Below are 20,500 nucleotides of genomic sequence, written 5' to 3'. Positions count from 1 at the left end.
ATATGGAAATTGAGAGAAGAATGAGATTCAAGGGGGGATGTTCAACTAACCCTGATTTGCACCTGCTTTGGAAGGTTATTTGGAAGCTCCGAGTCCCACGGGCCATCCAATTATTTATCTGGCATGGTTGCAACGATATCCTTCCAACGCGGGAAAAGCTACATCAACGGAAGGTGGTTCCAGATCCTTTTTTTCAGCAATGTGGCATAGAGGTTGAAACCAGTGGCCATGTTCTATGGCAGTGCAGGACAGCAAGTGCAGTTTGGGGGTGTGGTCCACGAGTGGTTCAGAAATGTGTTGTGTCTGCAGGTATTTTTTGGATATTTTTCAATATCTGAGTATTTGAGTAGATAAATCGGAGTTAGAAGAGGTGGCAGTGATTGCATATAAGGTGTGGCTTCAGCGGAATCGACAAGTCTTTGGTGGTAAGTTGGTGTCCCCCAATTGTTTGATTGAAGGTGCCATAAAAGAACTTTAGGAGTATCACTTGGCAGGAGTAGCTCCCTCTTTGTTTCCCTCTACTGTGATCAATTCACTTGCTCTTTGGGTTAAGCCTCCTAATGGATGGATTAAACTGAATTGGGATGCAGCAACGGACACTCAGAGGAATCGAATGGGTGTGGGTCTTATTGGTCATGATTTTCGGGGTGTGGTGAGGGTCTGTTCATGTAGCTCTATGCCATACCTTACGGATCCAGCAATGGCGGAAGCATTTGCAGCCCGGCAAGGTGTGGAACTCTGTCGGTTTATGGGTTACAAAATGGTTATTTTCGAAGGACACTCCCAGGTTGTGGTATAAGCTCTGAAGGGAGAAAGGGGTGTTAGGGGTGATTTTGTCAATATCACGGCAGACACCAGGTGTTTGTTGGATTTCTTCACTAACTGGCGGGTGCAACATGTTAGGCACACATGGAATGTTGCAGCTCATAGGTTGGCTAGAATAGGGGTTATTCAAAATGTAACTAAGGTTTGGTTTGATAGTTTTCCGAACTCTGTTTTGGATGTTGTTTGCCAGGATCTTGTATCCTTGAATGTTATGGAATGAATTCCCTGTTTGACTTCAAAAAAAAAAGAACTAAGGAATGGGAAACAAAAAAAATCTTAGACTAAATAAAGATAGACGTGAACCTACAAGGAAATGGAATAAAACCTTAATATAAAGAATATAAAAATATTCTAACATCCCCTTGAGTGTGGAAAAGAAATCTAACATCCCCCTCGACCCTCAAATTTCTCTCTTACACTAATACACTGTGTAGATTTTTTTCCAAATACTTCAGTTGCCCACCCACAATCACTCGCCAAGGGCATTTACATTAGATGGGCAAAGCATTTCTAAAACTATGAGGACTGAGATTCATCTTTCAAGTTTTCACCATTTTAGAATTTTAAGTTTCTGAAGCTTTTAGGTTAACCAGTTTGACTCTTCCAAGAAGGAAGATGGACAAAACGCTCACTACAAAAATACATGATTTTTGTGACTAGCTTTTAGTGACTTGCCAGAATAGCTGAAATGTTACTAAACACTAGTGACGTATCACTAGTGACCTTTCTACAAGGTTACTAATCAATAGGTCAGCATTTAGGATTTAGTGACGTGTCTAAACGACACGCCAACTATATGTATAGTGACGTGTCAAAACATATATTTTTAAATTTTTTATGGTTTAAAATCGATCCATCATAAACCCTAACCCCTAACCCTTTAATTCTAATCTTATTACATTTCCATCAATCTATGATCAACACAAATCACAACAATTAGCATTTTTATCGATAATCAACAATTACAACTATTAAAAAATCAAAACACAAGTTTCAACAAACATACAATCAATCTCTATCATAGATTTATAACAAATTATACAAATTACAAAACACCAACAAAAAATGCAAGTACGGATTTTCCAACTAAAATAACCCTAAATGTCACAATCAGCAAACAATATAATCGAATCATATCAAGTCCTAAGCATTGAGTAACGTGTGAATTTAAACAAACGTCATCATACCAAGAAAAAAAAAAGTCATTAATTATTACCTGATCCGCTATCCATAGACAATATCACATTCATATGAAGTGTGGAATTTCTGTTTGGCGTTGCGTTATTATTAGAGACTACGGGCACTGATGCTGACTGGCACCACATTGACTCCATTTGGCTAAAACAGGACTTAATCTCAGACTGTGCTGCCAACACCTCATCTATTTGTGCCTTGTGAGCCCGCTCACCATCAAGTGCTCTCGCCGGCCAACACCTCATCCATTTGTGCCTAGTGACGTTCCCGCTCACCCTCAAGTGCCCTCTAGATTGCATAAGAGAGCACTTCTTGCGAGAAAATGGTGTGCTCTTGATTCTGTGATCGTGGCTATGAGGGTGTATGATATGAGAGTATGGACCCCCGCACAAGCTAAATATTTGGCCCAACCTACCGAACTCTGCTAGCATACTCCGGCTTATTTCCGAGCGCCTGGGCGTACACGTCATCCGGTCTCCAGCGTATCGTTCCTTGTGTCACGCTTGATGATTTGGCAGGGTCAGTTGGCATTAGCTCTGCCATCCTCTCCTACATGTTGTATTAAATGTTGATGCACCAAACAAATGTGAATCGTAAATAAGTTATCACAGACACAAGTAAAAACAATATATGAAATGTGAGTAGCATACACACCTCTCATTTACTATTCATTTGGATAACTTTCATTAGGGCTGAGCATGGGGCTGGGGGGGGCAGGGATGGCCTTTTTTTTGGCCCCGCCCAGCAAGGGTACGGGTTCCCTTTGGGGAACCCACGCCCCGCCAAAATCCCCTTGCAACCGTGCGGGGCGGTTGGGGATGGGGTGGGGATGAACGGGGCGGGGATCCCTACAGGTATGGTTCTACAGCAAAAACAGGCCACGAAAGCCAAAAAAGCGAAAATAACATTCACCCAGTGAGATTAAATTAAAGAACAAAACGAAGAACAAGAAACAAAATCACGAATTTATTCAATATAGAATTAAAGACCAAGAACGAGAAACAAAATCACGAATTTATTCAACACAAAATCAAAGACCAAGAACGAGATAATAGCATATATATTTGTTTACATGAGTCATAAATATTGCCAATAAAAGATTACACAGGCGTACCTTAAGATTTGGGTAGATGAAGTGGTTAGGATGTGAGGTTTGAACTTTAAAGTACTCTGAAAGCTGAATCTTGAGCCGAAGAACCATGGTCGCCACTCGCCAGTCTTCCTCAGAAATGGAAAAAGAAGAGGGAGTCTTCTAGTCTTCCTCATAAATGGAAGGAAGAAGACGAAGGGCGGAAGGGGGTGAGGGGGTGAAGGAGAAAACGAAGAAGACGAAGGGTAGGCGGCGGAAGGGTTTCCTGGCAACTGCAAAAAAGAAACAAAAAAGACGAATGAAGAAGACGAAGGGCGGCGGCTAAGAAAATAGAAATGAAGAAGGGGAAGCCGGGTTAGGGTTTTTAGGTTTTTAGAAGGGTCTGCGGGGCAGGGCGGGTCCCCGGGGTTTTTTTAAACCGTAACCCGCCCCACCCTGCACAGGTTGGATAAAATCCAACCCGTAACCACATAAAAACACCTAAAAATCTCAAAAATTGGGGCGGGTCCTGCGGGTAGGGGGGTTTGCAGGTTTTTGCTCAGCCCTAACTTTCATCATTTCTTTTTTTTACACACACTTCCCTGCGGATTCGACCTTACACTTGCATGTACTATGCTACATATGATTCATGCGCTTGAGAGTTAAATAAATTTGCACATCAAGTTTTTGGACCCCTTAATTTGCATTTGTTAAACCTTTGACATAAACATTATAACACATGTTTATATATATACATACATGATAAATTGGTGCACATGCTTATTTTTTGTGACAACCTCGCAAAACTTTTGGTCCCCATGCAATGAGGAGTATTTTGCAATGCTCGTAATTGCTTCATATGTGCAGCATACTACTACACAATTAACATTCTTAACATCTTAGCACTAACACAACTAAATAATATTAATAAAACTACACAAAATAGTAATTTAGAAGTACATATAACATTTCTTTTTATCAATAATTTTCTTTTGTGCGAGCGATTTGAGTGTATTGAGACATGTCAAGAATTGAGTGGTTTTCTCCCTACTAATCTTTGTATTTTTTTCATTTTGATACTGAATTATTTACTTTAATTACCTAAGTTTAATTAAAATACTAAGATGATGAAAATTAAATTACCAAACCTCATCATTTTTGTAATTTAATTTTCTTCATAATGTTAACAAAATCTAAATCACTTCTAATATACTTGGATTAATATTTTAGCATTTAATTTAATTTTTTTTGTTTTTCCTTTTATTTAATGATTATTAATGCAATGATCTCTAAAACCAAGTAAATTATGTGCACAAATGTTGTGAACAGACAACCTTTCTCCTTTTATATTTTATATTTTATAATTATCTCTACTCCATTTTTTTTTTTTTATTGCATTCTTTATTTCTCCTTTCCTCTCATCTCTCTTTCTCTCATAATTCCAAGTTAGAAACACACGATCGATCAAACGAAAGTATGAGAATGGAGTACCCAATTAAAACTAAGATGTGAAGTTCATTGTTCTTCCTCACTTATTCACATTTTTGTTTGAAGCACTGGCCTGATCCATAGATTCCCTGCAGGCTAGGTTACTGTCAACTTGAATGGCTTTCTCTCTAGACTTTCATTTCCAATGAGTAATTGCTAGATAGCTAAAACTCCCACTTGTCTTCCTATTGCAGTGCTGCCCCCACACGGTGACAACATTGATTTATATATGCCAAAATACAACTGTTTGACATAATAGTACAAATTATTTTTCTTTAAAAAAAAAAAAGAAAAAGAAGATAGGAAAAGAGTGACTGCACGGACTGCCCGCCGCCTCATTAATATTTTTTATTTTTTTCTTTAAAAAAGAAAAAAAAAATTAAGTTTTATTTCTTTATATTTTTAATATATTTATATATTTTTTTTTATTGTAATGTACACGTGCATATTTTAAATATTTAAAGTGTACTGCACTACACTTTTAAATATTTGGTGTAATATGGATTTTATTTCGAATATTTGGTGTAATTTGTCTTTCTCCTTTTGAATTAATCATTAAATTGGATCCACATGTAAATGAAATGGTTACATGAGTTAAAAAAATGTTAAAAAAAAATTAAAAAAAATTAGAACAAGTTAACCAATATTATTAATTAGCCTTGTATTTTTGCTTAGTCCAGGACATCTAACTATAAGGTACGCAACAGAGCATAATTATAATAGGGCACAAAAAAGCTCAAATGGACATCATATTCTATTAGATATATCAGATATGAATGGAGAAACATATTGCACTAAAAAAAAAACTTGAAAAGTGAAATATCTGCCCAAATATTTAGTTCGACTGCCCAAATATCTGCAATAATAAAAGTGCTTCCTTGGTTCTCAAATATTTGACAAATCTATTATCAGCTCCAAGTGAGACAGGACAAAGAGCTTAAAACTTATGCTCAAAATATCATAAATTGAAGTAAAAACTCTTCAAATATGCAATACATTCTCTTTCCCTTTACATCTTCCAACAATCATGGTAGATATTTGAAAAAATATATATAAACGACATATATATATGATCACAGATATTCTGATATAAAAGATATGAATGGAGCTGTTGATTGCACTAAAAAAAAAATGTATAAGGCTAGCTAGGATTGGAGTTGGGCAGCGGTGGTCTTCGGCGGTCATGGGCAGACGGCGTCGGAGCTAGGCAGACCTACAGCCGGGAGAGCGAGAGATGAGAGAGAGAGAGAGAGAGAGAGATTTTCATAAATGAAAATCAGGCGGGGGAGCTTGTCTTGCAGCACGGAAGTGATGTTCACGCGGCCTTAGGGAATGTTAGTAGCATGTCAGTATGATACAACACTAAAATATAAAATTTATGTATATGTTAGTAGCATGTCAGTATGATCGATACAACACTAAAATATAAAATTTATGTATTAAATATATATATATATATATATATACATAGTATAAATTTATAATATTGATAAACATTTACATAAACATATAATATATGACTTTCATACATTATATTATATTATTACTATTGTATAATTTATATATATATCCTATCTAATATACACCTACATAATAACTAGTTATACCTTATATTATTGTGTACATATTATATAAAATGTGGGGTAATTACTTATACTACGTTATATACTATACAATTAATGTGCATGCATGTTTACTTATTTATACATTGTGGCGTGTTAATTGTACACACCACAATGTTGTGATGTGTCTATTGGACACACCACTAAATTGTGGCATGTCAAATTAACACGCCGCTAAATTGTAGCATGTGAATCAGACACGCTACTAATTATTTTAGTGAGAAATTACTTTTTAACACGCTACAAATTAGTGACGTGTCAAAAAGTACATTAATGTTGACACGCCACTAATTACAAAGTTTTTTGTAGTGTTGTATTTGCTTTGCTTTCAAGTTTTATACTACAAATCAATCTCATGCATGATGCATGCATGGCTTAAATAAGAAAACTTATAAAAGCGCGTACATTTTCATTTAAAAAAAAAAAATTAGTCAATTTAAAGTTTTTTAAAATTATTTATAAAGTCTAATTTTTTTTTAATAAGGAATTAATATAAGACTTAACTATTCCGAATATCTTTATAAACCACCAATTTCTTGCCGGACTACGTACTCATCTTCCTAAATTAAGACTAGGGCAATGGGAAAGCAGCAACGGCTTGGACTCGATCAAAATTTGAAAAGTCATACAAAAGTTTCAAGATTGAAAGGTCATCCATCCAGGCGTGCATCATGCAATCTGAACAAAACCAGGAAGAAATTAAAAAGCAAAATAACGTAGGGAACAAGGTTGTCCCGCCCACATGCATAGAGGCCAGGTTGAGACAATTCTTTGATGATCGATTCATTCGATTGTATTGTTTTTGTCTATGTGCCCAATTCATAGTCTAAAACTCTTGCCGATTGCCATTTGAACCTTGCTTTTTAACTCTAAACTTTTTTTTTTTTTTTTAAATGATTAAATTTATCTCTTCCTATTGACTTAAACTTTTAGAATAAGTGGTAATTTAACATGGTATTAGTGCCAAAAGTGTTGACTTTGAACCTTGATTCTGTTATTTACCCGTTTTCATTTCAATTAAATATTCTACGTATTATGGTTCACCTATAAAAAAGTAATTTGAACCCACACGTAGGAACAGAGGGAGGCCAGGCCCCCCTCCCCCCAACCCTCCCTGGCTCACAATGTCTTAAAATAAAAATTATAAGGTTGGAAAAAAAAAATTCTAAAAATATATATAAAAATAATAATAAGGTAAAAAAAAAATTGGCCATTGGCTCCTACCCATAAGAGTTTTTGGCTCCTTCCCTGCCCACATGTGAGAGAGACACGTGAGGGAAAGTGTTAAAGTATTGATTAAATGATTAAATTTATTTATTCCTATCAACTTAAACTTTTATGATAAATAGTAGTTTAATATAGAACTCTTAAAATTGAGATCCGATAGCAATTACATAAGGAATCTACCTATTCAGATAGATGAATGGACAGCTCAAAATCTAATAAAAATAAATGAACCTTATAAAATGATTTTTTTTTCTTTTTTTTTCCAATTAAGTGTCTCGATTAATTATTAAAGTCCTTTTACAATTAACTATCCAAATTGTCATAAATTCAAATTGATAATTGTTGGGAATTCGGATATGAGCTCCTAATACATCACTATTCACAAAAAGTTAGAAAAGGGTTATGGGCCACAAAAGGAGTACGGACGCAGCCACTAGGTTAAGACTTCTTTGCCCCCAAACATGAAATGGTAAGGGCCAGCATCCAGGGTCACCCACTAACAAAATGACTATTACGTAGAAGGGCCTTCTTTTAGTTTGCTGATACGTAGATTAGGTATCAATTAAATTGCGACGGTAGGAGCATTTTTGCCCATCGAATCGTCACAGTCTGTCAAGTTGATTGATTAACCGACTTTATACGGATGGTAATAATAACCATTTTTTATTATTTTAGTTAAGTCAGTTATATGTCGGTTAATTATGAGCTTTTTTTACTGGTCAAAGACCTTTTTTATGAGCCAAAATAGTTTTTTTTTTTTTTTTTTTTAGCTAAACAAGTGATCTAAAGTTCAAAATGATGTCATTTTATTTCAAATCAAATGTCATCGTTTTGATTTCAAATACAATAATAATAATAAAACAAAAAAGGGTTCAATTTAGTTGGATTAACCGCCTAAAAAAAAATCTACCGCCAACTGAACCGACGTCGAAACAATAGTTTTATTCCTCCTAACAGCCACCAAAAGTCAATTGCCAATTGTTGACGATTCGATGGCAGTCGGGCATTTTACCCATTCCTTATACAATGTATACATGTGAAATGGTGAGTTTACCGCTTAATAAATCTGAAAACAATAACAACAATATCTATATCAACATGATAAATATGTACATTAAAGAATAAATCAATCTTGTGATTAAAAAAAAAAAAAAAAAAAAAAAAAAAAAATCATTTCTTTTGGTAGAGAAATTATCAATTCCCAACCCTTCTGTTTTTTGTCTTTCGTTTTTTCTTCTCAAAATAAAAACTTTAACAAACATCCTAAATATGAAACACTCATAAAAGTACAAAAACAGTTCTTACCTTTGAACACAAATTCAAACAAAAAAAGTGAAAAACACCCCTCCTAACAAAAAAATCACATTAACAAAAAGAGTTCTTATTTGTTGTCTTTCTTTTATCTTTCTTAAAACAAAAACACTAATAACTCAAGCACAAAAATAATTTTCACTTTTTTGGCACATCTAACCATTTTTTCAAATTAAAAAAATAAAAAATAAAATAAAATAAAAGAAAGAAGAAGAAAAAAAGAAGGCAAATAGTACTATATATTTATTAAAGTATTGATTAAATGATTAAATATTTAACTCTTCTTATCGGTTGAAGCTTTTAAAACAAATGATAATTTAATATGGTATCAGCGCAAATGTCATGAGTTCTAATCATGTCTTCTTTATTTACCTCTAATTTAAATTAAATATTCAACATACTGAGCTTCACCTATTAAAAATGAAGTTTGAACTCACACGTGAAGAAAAGTCTTAAAATATTAATTAAATAATTAAATTTACTCATTTCTTTTTAAAATAAGTGGTGATTTATCTCTATTACCTTGCCTTTCTATAACAAAATTTGTACAATCATAGAAATTGGTTAATGGCTTATATTTACTATCCATAGCAATCAATTATTGTCCACTAATTAATTCTAAGGTCTCTACTTGGCCACGAGGTCGCTGCGAGTATGTAGCTAAGGTTGCTGGCCACTTCGATGATTATTTTTTTTCATATATTTCAACTCTATTTTTAAAAAAAAATAAAAAAGTCAACGTTTATAGTTTCGTAATGGTAACGCACGATATTAAAAAAAAAATTAATTTATAATTTTTTAATCACAGATTTATGGTACTCCGTACGCTTCGTTTAAATCATTTGAACGGAAGAATATTGACATATAAAATTATTCAAATTAAGCATTAATAACAGTATCAAGGAATCGATCGCAAGAATCTCCCTCATTTTTTATTCTCTTTTTTTTTTTTTTTCAACATAAAACCCTAGGTCCACGCATGTGAATTAGAGTTATAATTCTTGAATTTCTACGCCAATCAAAATCGGGAAGAGGAAGTTTTTGAATCATTGACTCAAACCTATTGTTGAACCCCACTCATATTAAGGTACTTGGGGCAGAAATAACCAATGTAAAGGGATATTAAATTGACATTCAACCACTTATTAATAGTTTAATATATAGATTGCTTCCGAATGGAACACATATCACATTTATTTTGATGAAACAGATTTTTGTTGGTCGGATCGGATGATGGGTACTTGCAAAATAAAGAGAAGACCACTGAAATGACATCGGTTCATGCAAATCGAGAAGCTAATTCTGATGCTTAAGTCAGTAAAAAACTCTTAAGAATAAAACTCAATATAAAGAGTTTTTAAGATTGAAGAGACCATTGCTTTCTTTTGGGGTTGTGACCCTTCTTATGCAAGATTTTTTTTATGGTAACCCCTAGTACATGGGTGTTGCGTGATTATTTGTCATGTAGTGAGCCTTTAGTTATGAATAGTTGCTTGAGGATTTGGTGACTCCTAATCTTCTCAGCTCTTTGTTTAAGTGGTACCTACCAAAGCTTGGGTCATTTACCTCCATATCATATTTCATTAGGAATTGATGATCTTTTAACAATACCTTATAAGTACCTCTATATTTTGCAACATTTATTTCAATAGGAATTATTATTATTATTTTTATAATTCTCGCTAATTATAGAAAATGTTTGTTAATTAATGTATTTTGGAGATTGTGTTTTTTATTTGCAGTTTGAAAAAATGTCTTGGTGTGACATAAAGTTAAAAACTGTTTTTACGAAGATTTTGTGTTTTCAGTAGTTTGTTAATAATTATATTTTGAAAATTAAAAAAATAAAAATAAATAAATAATATTTTTTAACAAACATAACCATAAGATAAAATGCTGGAGAAAGATGAATACTGGATTCCCCGTAAGAGATCTACATTATTTGAAAATCCGACCATCTTACACAATTCTTAATTTCATCATGAAAAATTAAAAAAAAAAAAAAATGATGATGTCAGTGGGTGTCATGTTATTATCACATTTGGTAGTCAAAATTCAAATGACAGCTGCAATCACTTGTATATTAATATAAGAGACATCAGACATGTTGGTTAAAAGGACCGAGAAAATGGAAGCGTTCAAATATCATACAATTCCGAACCGTCCGATCGTAGAATCCAAATTTTAGAATAGGAAAAAGGCGTTAAGTCAAGTAAACCGTAAATGACAGAAATTGTTTTCAGGCGCAAAAATTTCCACGTTCACACTCCAGGCGGCTTGGGATACTTAGGACCATCTCAGATAGAAGATCCCACCCTCATTTAACGCCCCTGTCCTTTTTTGGATTCGTTGCTTTGGATCCCTTGACTTTTGGCCGAGAATCTTGTGGAATCCCTTACTCCATGTGCGGTTGAAGATTCAGTGCACCGGATCTTACGATGCTCCAGCGATATCCACGGATCGACATTTACTTCAATCTCCTGTCTGGTTTACAGTCTGTCGGACTGTAATTACGAGAGGTTACCAATGTTTGCACAAGTTTTGAACTGTTCAAGTTCTTATTTTAGACAAATAAATCCTATTAATAACAAAAAAAAAAAAAAAAAAAAATGTCACAATTACAGGAAATCCGGTTCGTTCATTCATTCAAAACAATGGCAACAGTGGGTCTATCACTTAAAACAACATGACAAAGGGAAGTTTCGTTTGACCATCCTACTGGGTGTGCTGGTATTTCTACCCTGTTGTGAAGGTTTTGGGGTAGTCAAAGCTGCAAGAGCTTGAAGCTTGAAACCTGAAACCCAACCAACAATGGCGAATGCTTCAGTTGTTCCGTCGGGATACCTGCAAGGCACTGCCGCCGCGCCGGTGTGGCTGAACAAGGGCGACAACGCATGGCAGATGATATCCGCCGCGCTAGTGGGCATGCAAGGCATGCCCGGGCTAGTGATCCTTTATGCAGGCCTTGTGAAGAAGAAATGGGCACTCAACTCAGCTTTCATGGCACTATTTGCCTTCGCAGCCGTCATGCCTTGCTGGGTGCTGTGGGCTTACAAGATGTCGTTTGGTCATAAGCTTCTTCCGTTTTGGGGGAAAGCTGGCCTCGCCGTTTCCCAGGACTTCTTGATCGCACAAGCCGTCCTCCCCTCCACAAACTACAAAGATATAACTCCCGACGCTACACTTTTGTACCCCACGGCCACCATGGTCTTCTTCCAGTATGCCTTTGCGGCTGTGACTGTAATACTACTTGCCGGGTCGGTTCTCGGTCGGATGAGCATCAAAGCTTGGATGGTCTTTGTGCCGCTATGGATCACTTTCTCCTACAGCGTCGGAGCATTCAGCGTGTGGGGCGGCGGCTTCCTCTTTCAATGGGGTGTGATGGATTATTCCGGCGGTTATGTTGTCCATTTAGCTTCCGGCGCAGCAGGATTCACAGCAGCTTATTGGGTAAGTACTGGTTTAATTTTCCTATATCTCCTCGTATATAATATTGATCGATGATCCAATATTTGACTTTCCTGGTCTTCCCTGTAGGTTGGACCAAGATTGAAGGAAGACCGGGAAGAATTCCCACCTAACAATCTCTTACTCTCACTTGCTGGGGCTGGAATTCTTTGGATGGGGTGGACTGGTTTCAATGGCGGAGATCCTTTCTCCGCCAATGTGGATTCCTCCATGGCCGTTCTCAACACTCACATCTGTGCGTCCACTAGTCTCCTGGTATGGACATGCTGGGATGTGATCTTCTTCAAGAAGCCCTCTGTGATTGGGGCCATCCAGGGAATGATAACAGGGTTGGTCTGTATTACTCCTGGCGCAGGTGAGAACATCTCATATGCGTCCTTATTCACAAATATCTCATTCAGTTTCTCCACATTCTCATCCTTTTTCCCTATCTACAGGTCTCGTTCAGGGCTGGGCTGCACTGGTAATGGGGATAGTTTCCGGGACCATTCCCTGGTACACCATGATGGTTTTGAGCAAGAAGCTGCCGTTTCTGCAGGTGGTTGACGACACCCTTGGTGTCATCCATACTCACGCTGTTGCCGGAGTTTTGGGCGGAGCTCTTACTGGACTCTTTGCTCACCCGGACCTCTGTAGCCTGTTCCTGCCGATCCCAAATTCAAAAGGGGCCTTCTATGGCGGCAGGGGTGGAGTACAATTTTGGAAGCAATTGGCGGGAGCATGTTTTATTATAGGTTGGAATGTAGTAGCCACATCCATCATACTCTGTGGTATTAAACTTATACTGCCCCTTCGAATGACTGAGGCAGAGCTCAAGATTGGGGACGATGCAGCTCATGGAGAAGACGCCTACGCTCTTATTGGCCAAGGACAAAGGGAAAAATATACACAAAATGGTAAGAATAATGACGCCTTCCAGAGTGAAGACGCGGTCTGATGTTGGATTTAAGGAAATGTACAAACATCAATTAGCAATCACATGAACCACAGAATAGATTGAAAAATGTCGATAAGCGGACAAAGAATTGAATATGAAGCTTTGGTGGAGAAATTCCTATTGTTCTTTAGAAATTTTAGTTCCTTTTACATGCGCGAGTTCCTAATACAATGACAACAGTGAAGCACAAAAAGAAAATTTATATTCTGCATGCTTTAAATTTTATGTTCCAAACCCAGTTCTGAAGTACTGCAACAAAGCAAATTATATACTAATCAAATTGTTCCCAATCCTGCGTTAATTTTGCCGAAGATGACGAGGGTGGGGCACTCAAGCTTCCCACTCCAGAGTCGAAGGTCTCCCATTTGGTTGTTACCGAGACAGCATTGCTATTGTTGCTATTTGGATTAGAGTTTCTCCCCTTCAGGTTGTCCAATGTCTCCACGAAATTCTGGACACGGCGTACCTGTTCAAGGAAGTTATAAGATGATGCAGCAGCCTTCAGATAATTAAGGCCAAGGTTATTAATGCAACTTCATATTTTCAGAATAACTTAACAGGGAAAAAAAAAATGCTCCAGAGCTCCCGAGGTGCCACTTTCTATCAAATTGCTCTCTAAAGTTTAAATTTTATCAATTTACGCCCCAAGGTTAGAATTATTATCAAATAGATCATTCCGTTCAATTTCTAAAGGTGTTGCCATGTCATACCCAATCAGAATGAGACGTGTGTTGCCTTTTGATTGGGTATGACGTGATAGCACTGTTAGAAATTTATCAGAAAGAGGACGAAATGACCTATTTTATCACGGTTCTAACCTTAGGGATTAAATTGATAAAAATTAAACCTTGTGGAACAGTTTGATAAAAAGTGATACTTCAAGGACTTCTAGAGCATTTTTCCCTAACCTCAAGAGCATTTTTAAGCACAAACTGGTATATGATGCAGACCTAGATACGGACTCTTTCGTTTACAGGAACAAACTCCATTCCAAGAAAGAAAATGCTTTTCCCCATTTATTCCTCCAGGACATAATTGAACCATAAGAGGCAGAGCCTCTTTCTGAAGCTAATAACGTCATCATCAAATAATCTTTCAGAAAATACATAATTAATATAACCATGGGCAGTAACCATACCAGAACGGCAGAACTTGAAGACAAGTAGCCATAAACATAGCATCTAATCTCTGGCCGGATTGTCATGATGCAAAAGTGCAACAAAGTACAACAGCATACATATAATAGATACCCATAGAATTTAGCTCAGTTTATGCTTTACATACAGCATACGAGGATCACATAGTGCATCATGTTTTATCAGAAATATGATCATCCACAGTAATTTCTATATCCATGAGTAAAAAGTCCAGAGAGCAGATAATATATCAACGACAAAGAACACTAACCTCGGCCCTTCTTTGCAGTTTCGCTTCTCCTTCAGCCTCAATGCTATCCAACTTCAGTAACTGTTTCATGAGCAACTCCGTTGCTACTATAAATTCCTTCTCTGCGACCTTGGTCCCACCACCCACAGCCACTTCCAGGGCAGCCACCTACAAAATAAAATAACCAAAGTGTCTCCATCAGACGAAACCTTCACTTGCAAGTTGTTTCATAGTAGATATAAATTTACCCTTTCTGCGAGCTTATCCACCTCTGCTCTAACTCCTGCGACTGCTTCAAATGCTTTTGCCATCTCATTGTTTTCACTTATCTCCTGAAGCTTTCTCTCTTTGCTCGCAGGATCCTCCAAAAGCAAAATCTTCGACCTGTCCTTCACACCTACCATATGCAGATGCTCCTCATCCTCTTTTTCTTTTCCCCTGAACAAGAGTCTCTGGTCTTTAGGCTCCAAACCAGTTTTTTGCACAAGAGCATTCTTTATATCCCCTGTCATTAATGAACCACTTAAAGGAAACATATATAATCTACAAGCTATTCAACTTCAATCAGAATAGATTGTAGTTCACACCGGTGGCCTAGAACTAGAAGGTTCAAGTAATAGCTGTACACTAGTGTACTAACAGAAAACATCTGCACCAAACAACCAATGACATGATATTATAGAAAACCATAATTAAATTTAACAGAAATACAGATAAGCAATCAAATTTAGGACAACCAAAACATTTATCGTGGGTCGAAAACTCTCCAAGAAAAAATACATGGGAATGGGTCAAAGTGCACATCAAATCAATCCATCGGTGAATTACTAACAGAGACATGTGAGTTGTTCACAGAATATTTGTACATTGCATACAATTGTTAGTACATCAACAGGAAAAAAGAAAAATAAAGAACCCTCATATGTTCCACCAATGACACGAAAAACATATGAGACAGAGTACAATAATGGTGTTTAAACTGACCATATGAGAGGAGAGAATTCATTATGCAAAAAATTTAGCTGGAATTGTTAAAGTTTGGGTTTTTTTTTTTAATATAGAAATTGATTAAACAAACAAAATGACGCAATTCAAGTAAATAGGAAATATACCAGAGAAACGTCTTTCCAAAAAAAGAAAACAAAAATCAAAGAAATCAAGAAAGCTAAAAATATCAAGATAATAATAGGCAGCTTCCCATTGGAAAGAGTTTTGAAGAAAAGGCCTCTAGCTCCACCTCCATCATCTCACAATCTTCAAAACTTCGATCATGCCTTGCTCTCCATTTACACCACATTAAGCAGGGCAGCGTCATCTTCCACATTACTACGCTTTAACCACTACTAAACTGCGCCCTCCAACATTCAAAGAGTTCCACCACTCGACGAGGCATGACTCACTCTAAAGTTTGGGTTTTAATTAGAATTCCGTCTGGCAACCCAAGAATCACTAACGAAACGCAATTTCTCGTCCTTCTTAGCTTCACAAGAATAACTAATATGATACTAAAATTCAGTTTTCACGCAAACAAAAAATGAAAGTTAATATCAGAAAACGTTGAAGTTTCCACAAATTACTAAATACCAATCCACGTTACTAACGATACAAAAGCTTTCTTCTTATTTTAATCAATACACACTCCCTAATTCTTAAACGACACAAAATCGACCATACATATCACTATTTTGATCAAAATACGTTTGTTTTACACAGTTCTTCAAAAACCAGAACTACAACAATGACCAATTTCAGCACTTCCAATCCACGCACGGTCAAAGAATTTCACAAAACACGCTGGGAAGCATACGAGGAACGCCAGAAACACCTAAATCTCACAACAAAGCCACACAAACCGAGTAGAAACACCCCTAAGTCCAAAAGTAGTAGAAGATTTACCAAAAGTAGATTGGGCTGGGACATGGAGCTCGTGGCGGGCCGGGCCGTGGGAGACGGTGATCTTGATCGTGGGCCCGCGAGACGCAGCTCCGCCTTCGTCATCGTCGCGCTTCTGAACCAGCATGCCTCCGGGCCTCACCTCGCACTCGATCTCGTCGTTCATGTCGACCGGAAACGACACCGCCGCGTGCTGATCTGAGTCGTTCTTCATCGCACTGGAAAATAGCTCGAGGCCTCTCTATGCCAATTGAGGACTGTGCTTGACTGGTGAAATAACAATGGGATCGTGTATCGGCACTAGGGATAGAGCGAAACCCGTTTTCTAAGGAACGGTTTGTCCGCTCCGACCCGCTATGTCCCGGTGCACTGACTAACGTGGTCCACTCTCACCCAGAAATCATCATTCCCACTAGAATCTTCTATATATTAAGTTAAATGATTAAAACTTTTTCACCTTAATATTTTATTATTTTTAAAACATATAACAGAAATAAATATGATAAATATTGGATTAATAAAAGGTTGGACCCATACAATAAATTTTATAATTATTTGTTAATGTTTTTAAAGGGTACTTTTTATTTATTTGTTTGAAAAAATATTTTGATTTTACATAACTGTGAAAATAATTTCAAGTATTTTATGAATGTGCTTTGTTTTTTATTATTTGTTAGTATTTTAAGTGTTTTATAAGTGTTCTGTGTTTCTTATTATTTGTTAATATTTTTATTTTAAAACGATAGCAAAATGGAGAATATACATAAAAAGATCCCAATCCTTAGCTCATTTACTATTTTGTTATTATATTTCATTCATAACAAAATGCCTGTCCCTTTAAAATATTCACTTAAAATAAAATATAAATTAAAGAAACAAAATTTGAATTCAAAATCTTTATTTTAATACTATATTAGATTAATAATTATTTTAAAATTTTAATCTAATAAAAAATATATTTAATTATTATTTAGTAAGAACTAATTTTTAAATAGATAAAATCAATCAATTAAATTGTGATTTAAATTTAGTCAAGTCCACCAGACTCTAATGGTGGACTTTAATTTTAAAGAGCTCTAAGAGCTCTAATGTTAAAGAGCCAACTCGTAAATTATGATTGACTTATATAGTCTTATATTCATATTTCGAAATAATTCAAACTTGACATGAGTCATAATGACAACCACATTTTAACGTTACGTACATACTCGACACAAATTCAATACAAAATTAAAGAATTAAAACATCTCAAAAACAAAATTAGAAAGTTAGAACATTCCCAACAGACCTTTCATATAGTTCATAACAACAAAATATAGTTATTATAAACAATTATAGCTCATAATAACTAAATATAGTTATTATAAACAATTTTACCCAGAAATAAATCATTTCACTTTGTATTTTTTTTATTTTATTCTCTTTCTCCTTCTCTTCCTCTCTCTTTCACAATAAGAAAAATATAAATTTAATATCTCCCTCTCCCTCTCACGATTAAAAAATATATATATTTAAAAAAAAAACGAGTGTAAATACAAATATGTTGAAATTTGTATTAAAAAAATTAATAAGTTAAACCAGAAAAAAAAAGTAAATATATTTTAAATGACCACCGAAAATGCTCTTAAGCTTAAAGAATTTAATTAAATTAAATGTATCAAATTAAGGTTATTCTATATATATTTTTATGGCAATACTTCAACAGGACTTTAGAACCCCCGAGACGCGTCTCTAATGTTATCAACAAATCGCGGAGATTAATCTTGGAGTCACAAACTCCAAGCAACAAGGAATTGCATCATACAGTGATGATCAATCCTTGGAATCCATGATCAATTTCAAAACACTGTTTGTCTTTGGTGCCGACACGCTGGCTTCAAGTGTAGACTCCGAATCTACACTTGGAAGACAGCCCAGTAAGAACGACCCTACAAAGCAACTGAGCAAGTCAAGGTTTCCATGGGTCAAAATCCCATTTAAACATGCATAATAATGAAACAAATTAATCAGCATCACACAGCACTAGTACTATATGTTAAATCATTAAATTGTTTTCAAAGTAATACACGAACGGGGGAAATTACAAGAGTGGATATTTCCCATTTGAAGAGTACAAATATAAGTCAAATATATTGCTTGAAAAAAAAATAAAAAAATAAAAAATAAATAAAGATATTGTATTAGAAAGGGGCCATCAAGACCGCTTCTCCCAGCACATGCCCTTCAATTGCCTCCAACAGCTTCTCCTTCGTGACCTGCAACGTTACCCAAACATTAAATCAACAAAAATCATTAATTCTTTCAAATTTCATTCTCAACCCAAGATTTTCCAAAGAATGAAAATGACAATGTTAACCGGCCGACTCGTTTGGTTAATACTCACTCAACCAATACACAGTTTTTACGAGTGGAATCGCACGTGTTTTACGTACCTTGTTACCAAGGTGCATCTCATCGTCCAAAGCATAGAGTTTGAACTCGAACCGATGGCCATGGGAGGGCAGCTTGGGCCCGCGCCACCCCGGGACCTTCCAGTCATTGTGCCCTTCTTTGATTCCAGCATATTCACCACCCAGTTCCTCTTTCTTTCCAGAGAACCCCTCAGCCAGCCTATTCACCGTGGGAGGAATGTTCACGACCACCCAGATGGTCCCCGGCACGATTGGGCCGCTAGGGTCCGGAGCATCGATATCCTGAACCACAAGGGCCAAGGTCTTCGTTCCATCGGGCACGTTGTACCATTCCAGCGGCGGAGACAAGTTCTTCAATGCACCCTGGCCTTCCCACGCGTACTTTCTAGGCAACCTTCCTTCGTGGTTTATTGGAGGTGATACCAGCCTGAACTCATCGCTAGCCATTGATGTTCTTGATGTCTTTCTCCAATTCAATTAACTGACTGGTTTTAAGGTCTCAAAGTGGGGGTTTTGTTGATAAAATAAAAGAGCCGTTGTTGTTGGGTGACACTTGGTGCGAGAAAGTTTCGTGTTGGCGACAGAAGGCACGAGGAGCATGGGATGTAGACACGTCGTGTGCAACATGGAGGTTCCAGACATTATCAATCTCTTCCAGTTCCCACTTCCAGCAAAAAAGATAAAAATAACTTTATAATTTTTTTAATAAAATAAAAATACTCTTTTATAAATTAAAAACAAACAATATATATATATATATATATATTATTTTAACATTTTTTATTTTTTATTTTTAAATTTAAAAAGACAAAAAAAAACAATTTAATTTTTAAATTTGGCAAACCTTAGTTTTTATGTTTTTTTTTTTTTTTTTTAGTTTTAGTTTTTTTTTTAAAAAAAAAACAATAGCATTTTTTTATCTTGTTAAGAGCATTTTTGTCATTAGGGGAATATTGAAGTTTTTTTTGTAATTTAGAGGAAACATTGTCTAGATTAAAAAGGCTTATAAGACATAAGGTTTATAAGACATTGTCAATTGTGTGAGAATTTGAGGGGTAGGTGAAACCTACCCTAATAATAATGAAGTCTCATTTCTTATCGTAACGATTCTTCAAATTCAAGCTAAGTGCTACGAATTAAACCAATTTAAGACGGATATACATCGCTACAACAAATTGTAATAACTACATCCGCATTTTTACTCATACTCTTAGTTATGAACTAGGATATTCTCCTATAATTGGGTGTCCAAATTTTGGACAAACCACAAAAAGGGAGCTGTGAGAACTAGCTATTTGACAGGAATAATTTATGATGCAGATGGTCTATTTATTTAGGGTTTATGGACAGCTCTCTCTTTTGAGAATTGATAGAGATGGGACGTTTAACCGTCTTCTCTCCACTTTTTAATATTAAAAAAATGCAATTTTAAAAACAAAAGTACACTTTTATGTTGTTTTTCTTTTTCTTTTTGATTGAAATTACTTTTTTTAATATTAAAAGGTGGAGAGGGGACGTTAAACGTCTCCTCTTTATCAATTCTCCTCTCTTTTAGTGTTTTTGTGAATTGCTCAAACAATAGTGTAACTCCAACATTCTAATCCCTCCTTATATGTTGAAGGGAGTGTTTTTTTTTTTTCTTTCTTTTTTTTAAAAAACAAAAAAATAT

At 35.7% G+C, this 20,500-nt stretch overlaps 3 protein-coding genes across 3 annotated transcripts; 1 reads left to right on the top strand and 2 right to left on the bottom strand.

The window, feature by feature from the left end:
- The first annotated feature begins 11,467 nt into the window (after nucleotides 1-11,467).
- Nucleotides 11,468-13,255, top strand: LOC133872453 (ammonium transporter 3 member 1-like). The gene is made up of 3 exons (XM_062309957.1): nucleotides 11,468-12,186; nucleotides 12,274-12,559; nucleotides 12,642-13,255. Exons 1-3 carry the CDS (start codon nucleotides 11,548-11,550, stop codon nucleotides 13,139-13,141), a joined length of 1,425 nt encoding a protein of 474 aa, XP_062165941.1. The 5' UTR covers nucleotides 11,468-11,547; the 3' UTR covers nucleotides 13,142-13,255.
- Nucleotides 13,256-13,321: 66 nt separating this feature from the next.
- Nucleotides 13,322-16,810, bottom strand: LOC133872454 (BAG family molecular chaperone regulator 4). The gene is made up of 4 exons (XM_062309959.1): nucleotides 16,424-16,810; nucleotides 14,776-15,032; nucleotides 14,549-14,695; nucleotides 13,322-13,607 (listed from the first exon to the last, which is right to left on the bottom strand). The coding sequence occupies exons 1-4, from the start codon at nucleotides 16,632-16,634 to the stop codon at nucleotides 13,413-13,415; spliced, it is 810 nt and encodes a 269-aa protein (XP_062165943.1). The 5' UTR covers nucleotides 16,635-16,810; the 3' UTR covers nucleotides 13,322-13,412.
- Nucleotides 16,811-18,559: 1,749 nt separating this feature from the next.
- LOC133872261 (uncharacterized) lies at nucleotides 18,560-19,365 on the bottom strand. The gene is made up of 2 exons (XM_062309737.1): nucleotides 18,853-19,365; nucleotides 18,560-18,675 (listed from the first exon to the last, which is right to left on the bottom strand). Exons 1-2 carry the CDS (start codon nucleotides 19,276-19,278, stop codon nucleotides 18,601-18,603), a joined length of 501 nt encoding a protein of 166 aa, XP_062165721.1. The 5' UTR covers nucleotides 19,279-19,365; the 3' UTR covers nucleotides 18,560-18,600.
- Nucleotides 19,366-20,500: the final 1,135 nt, after the last annotated feature.

Source organism: Alnus glutinosa, chromosome 7 (assembly GCF_958979055.1).
Source record: "Alnus glutinosa chromosome 7, dhAlnGlut1.1, whole genome shotgun sequence".
In the NCBI taxonomy this organism is placed as follows: Eukaryota; Viridiplantae; Streptophyta; class Magnoliopsida; order Fagales; family Betulaceae; genus Alnus; species Alnus glutinosa.
This window is presented reverse-complemented; position numbering and strand designations above follow the sequence as displayed.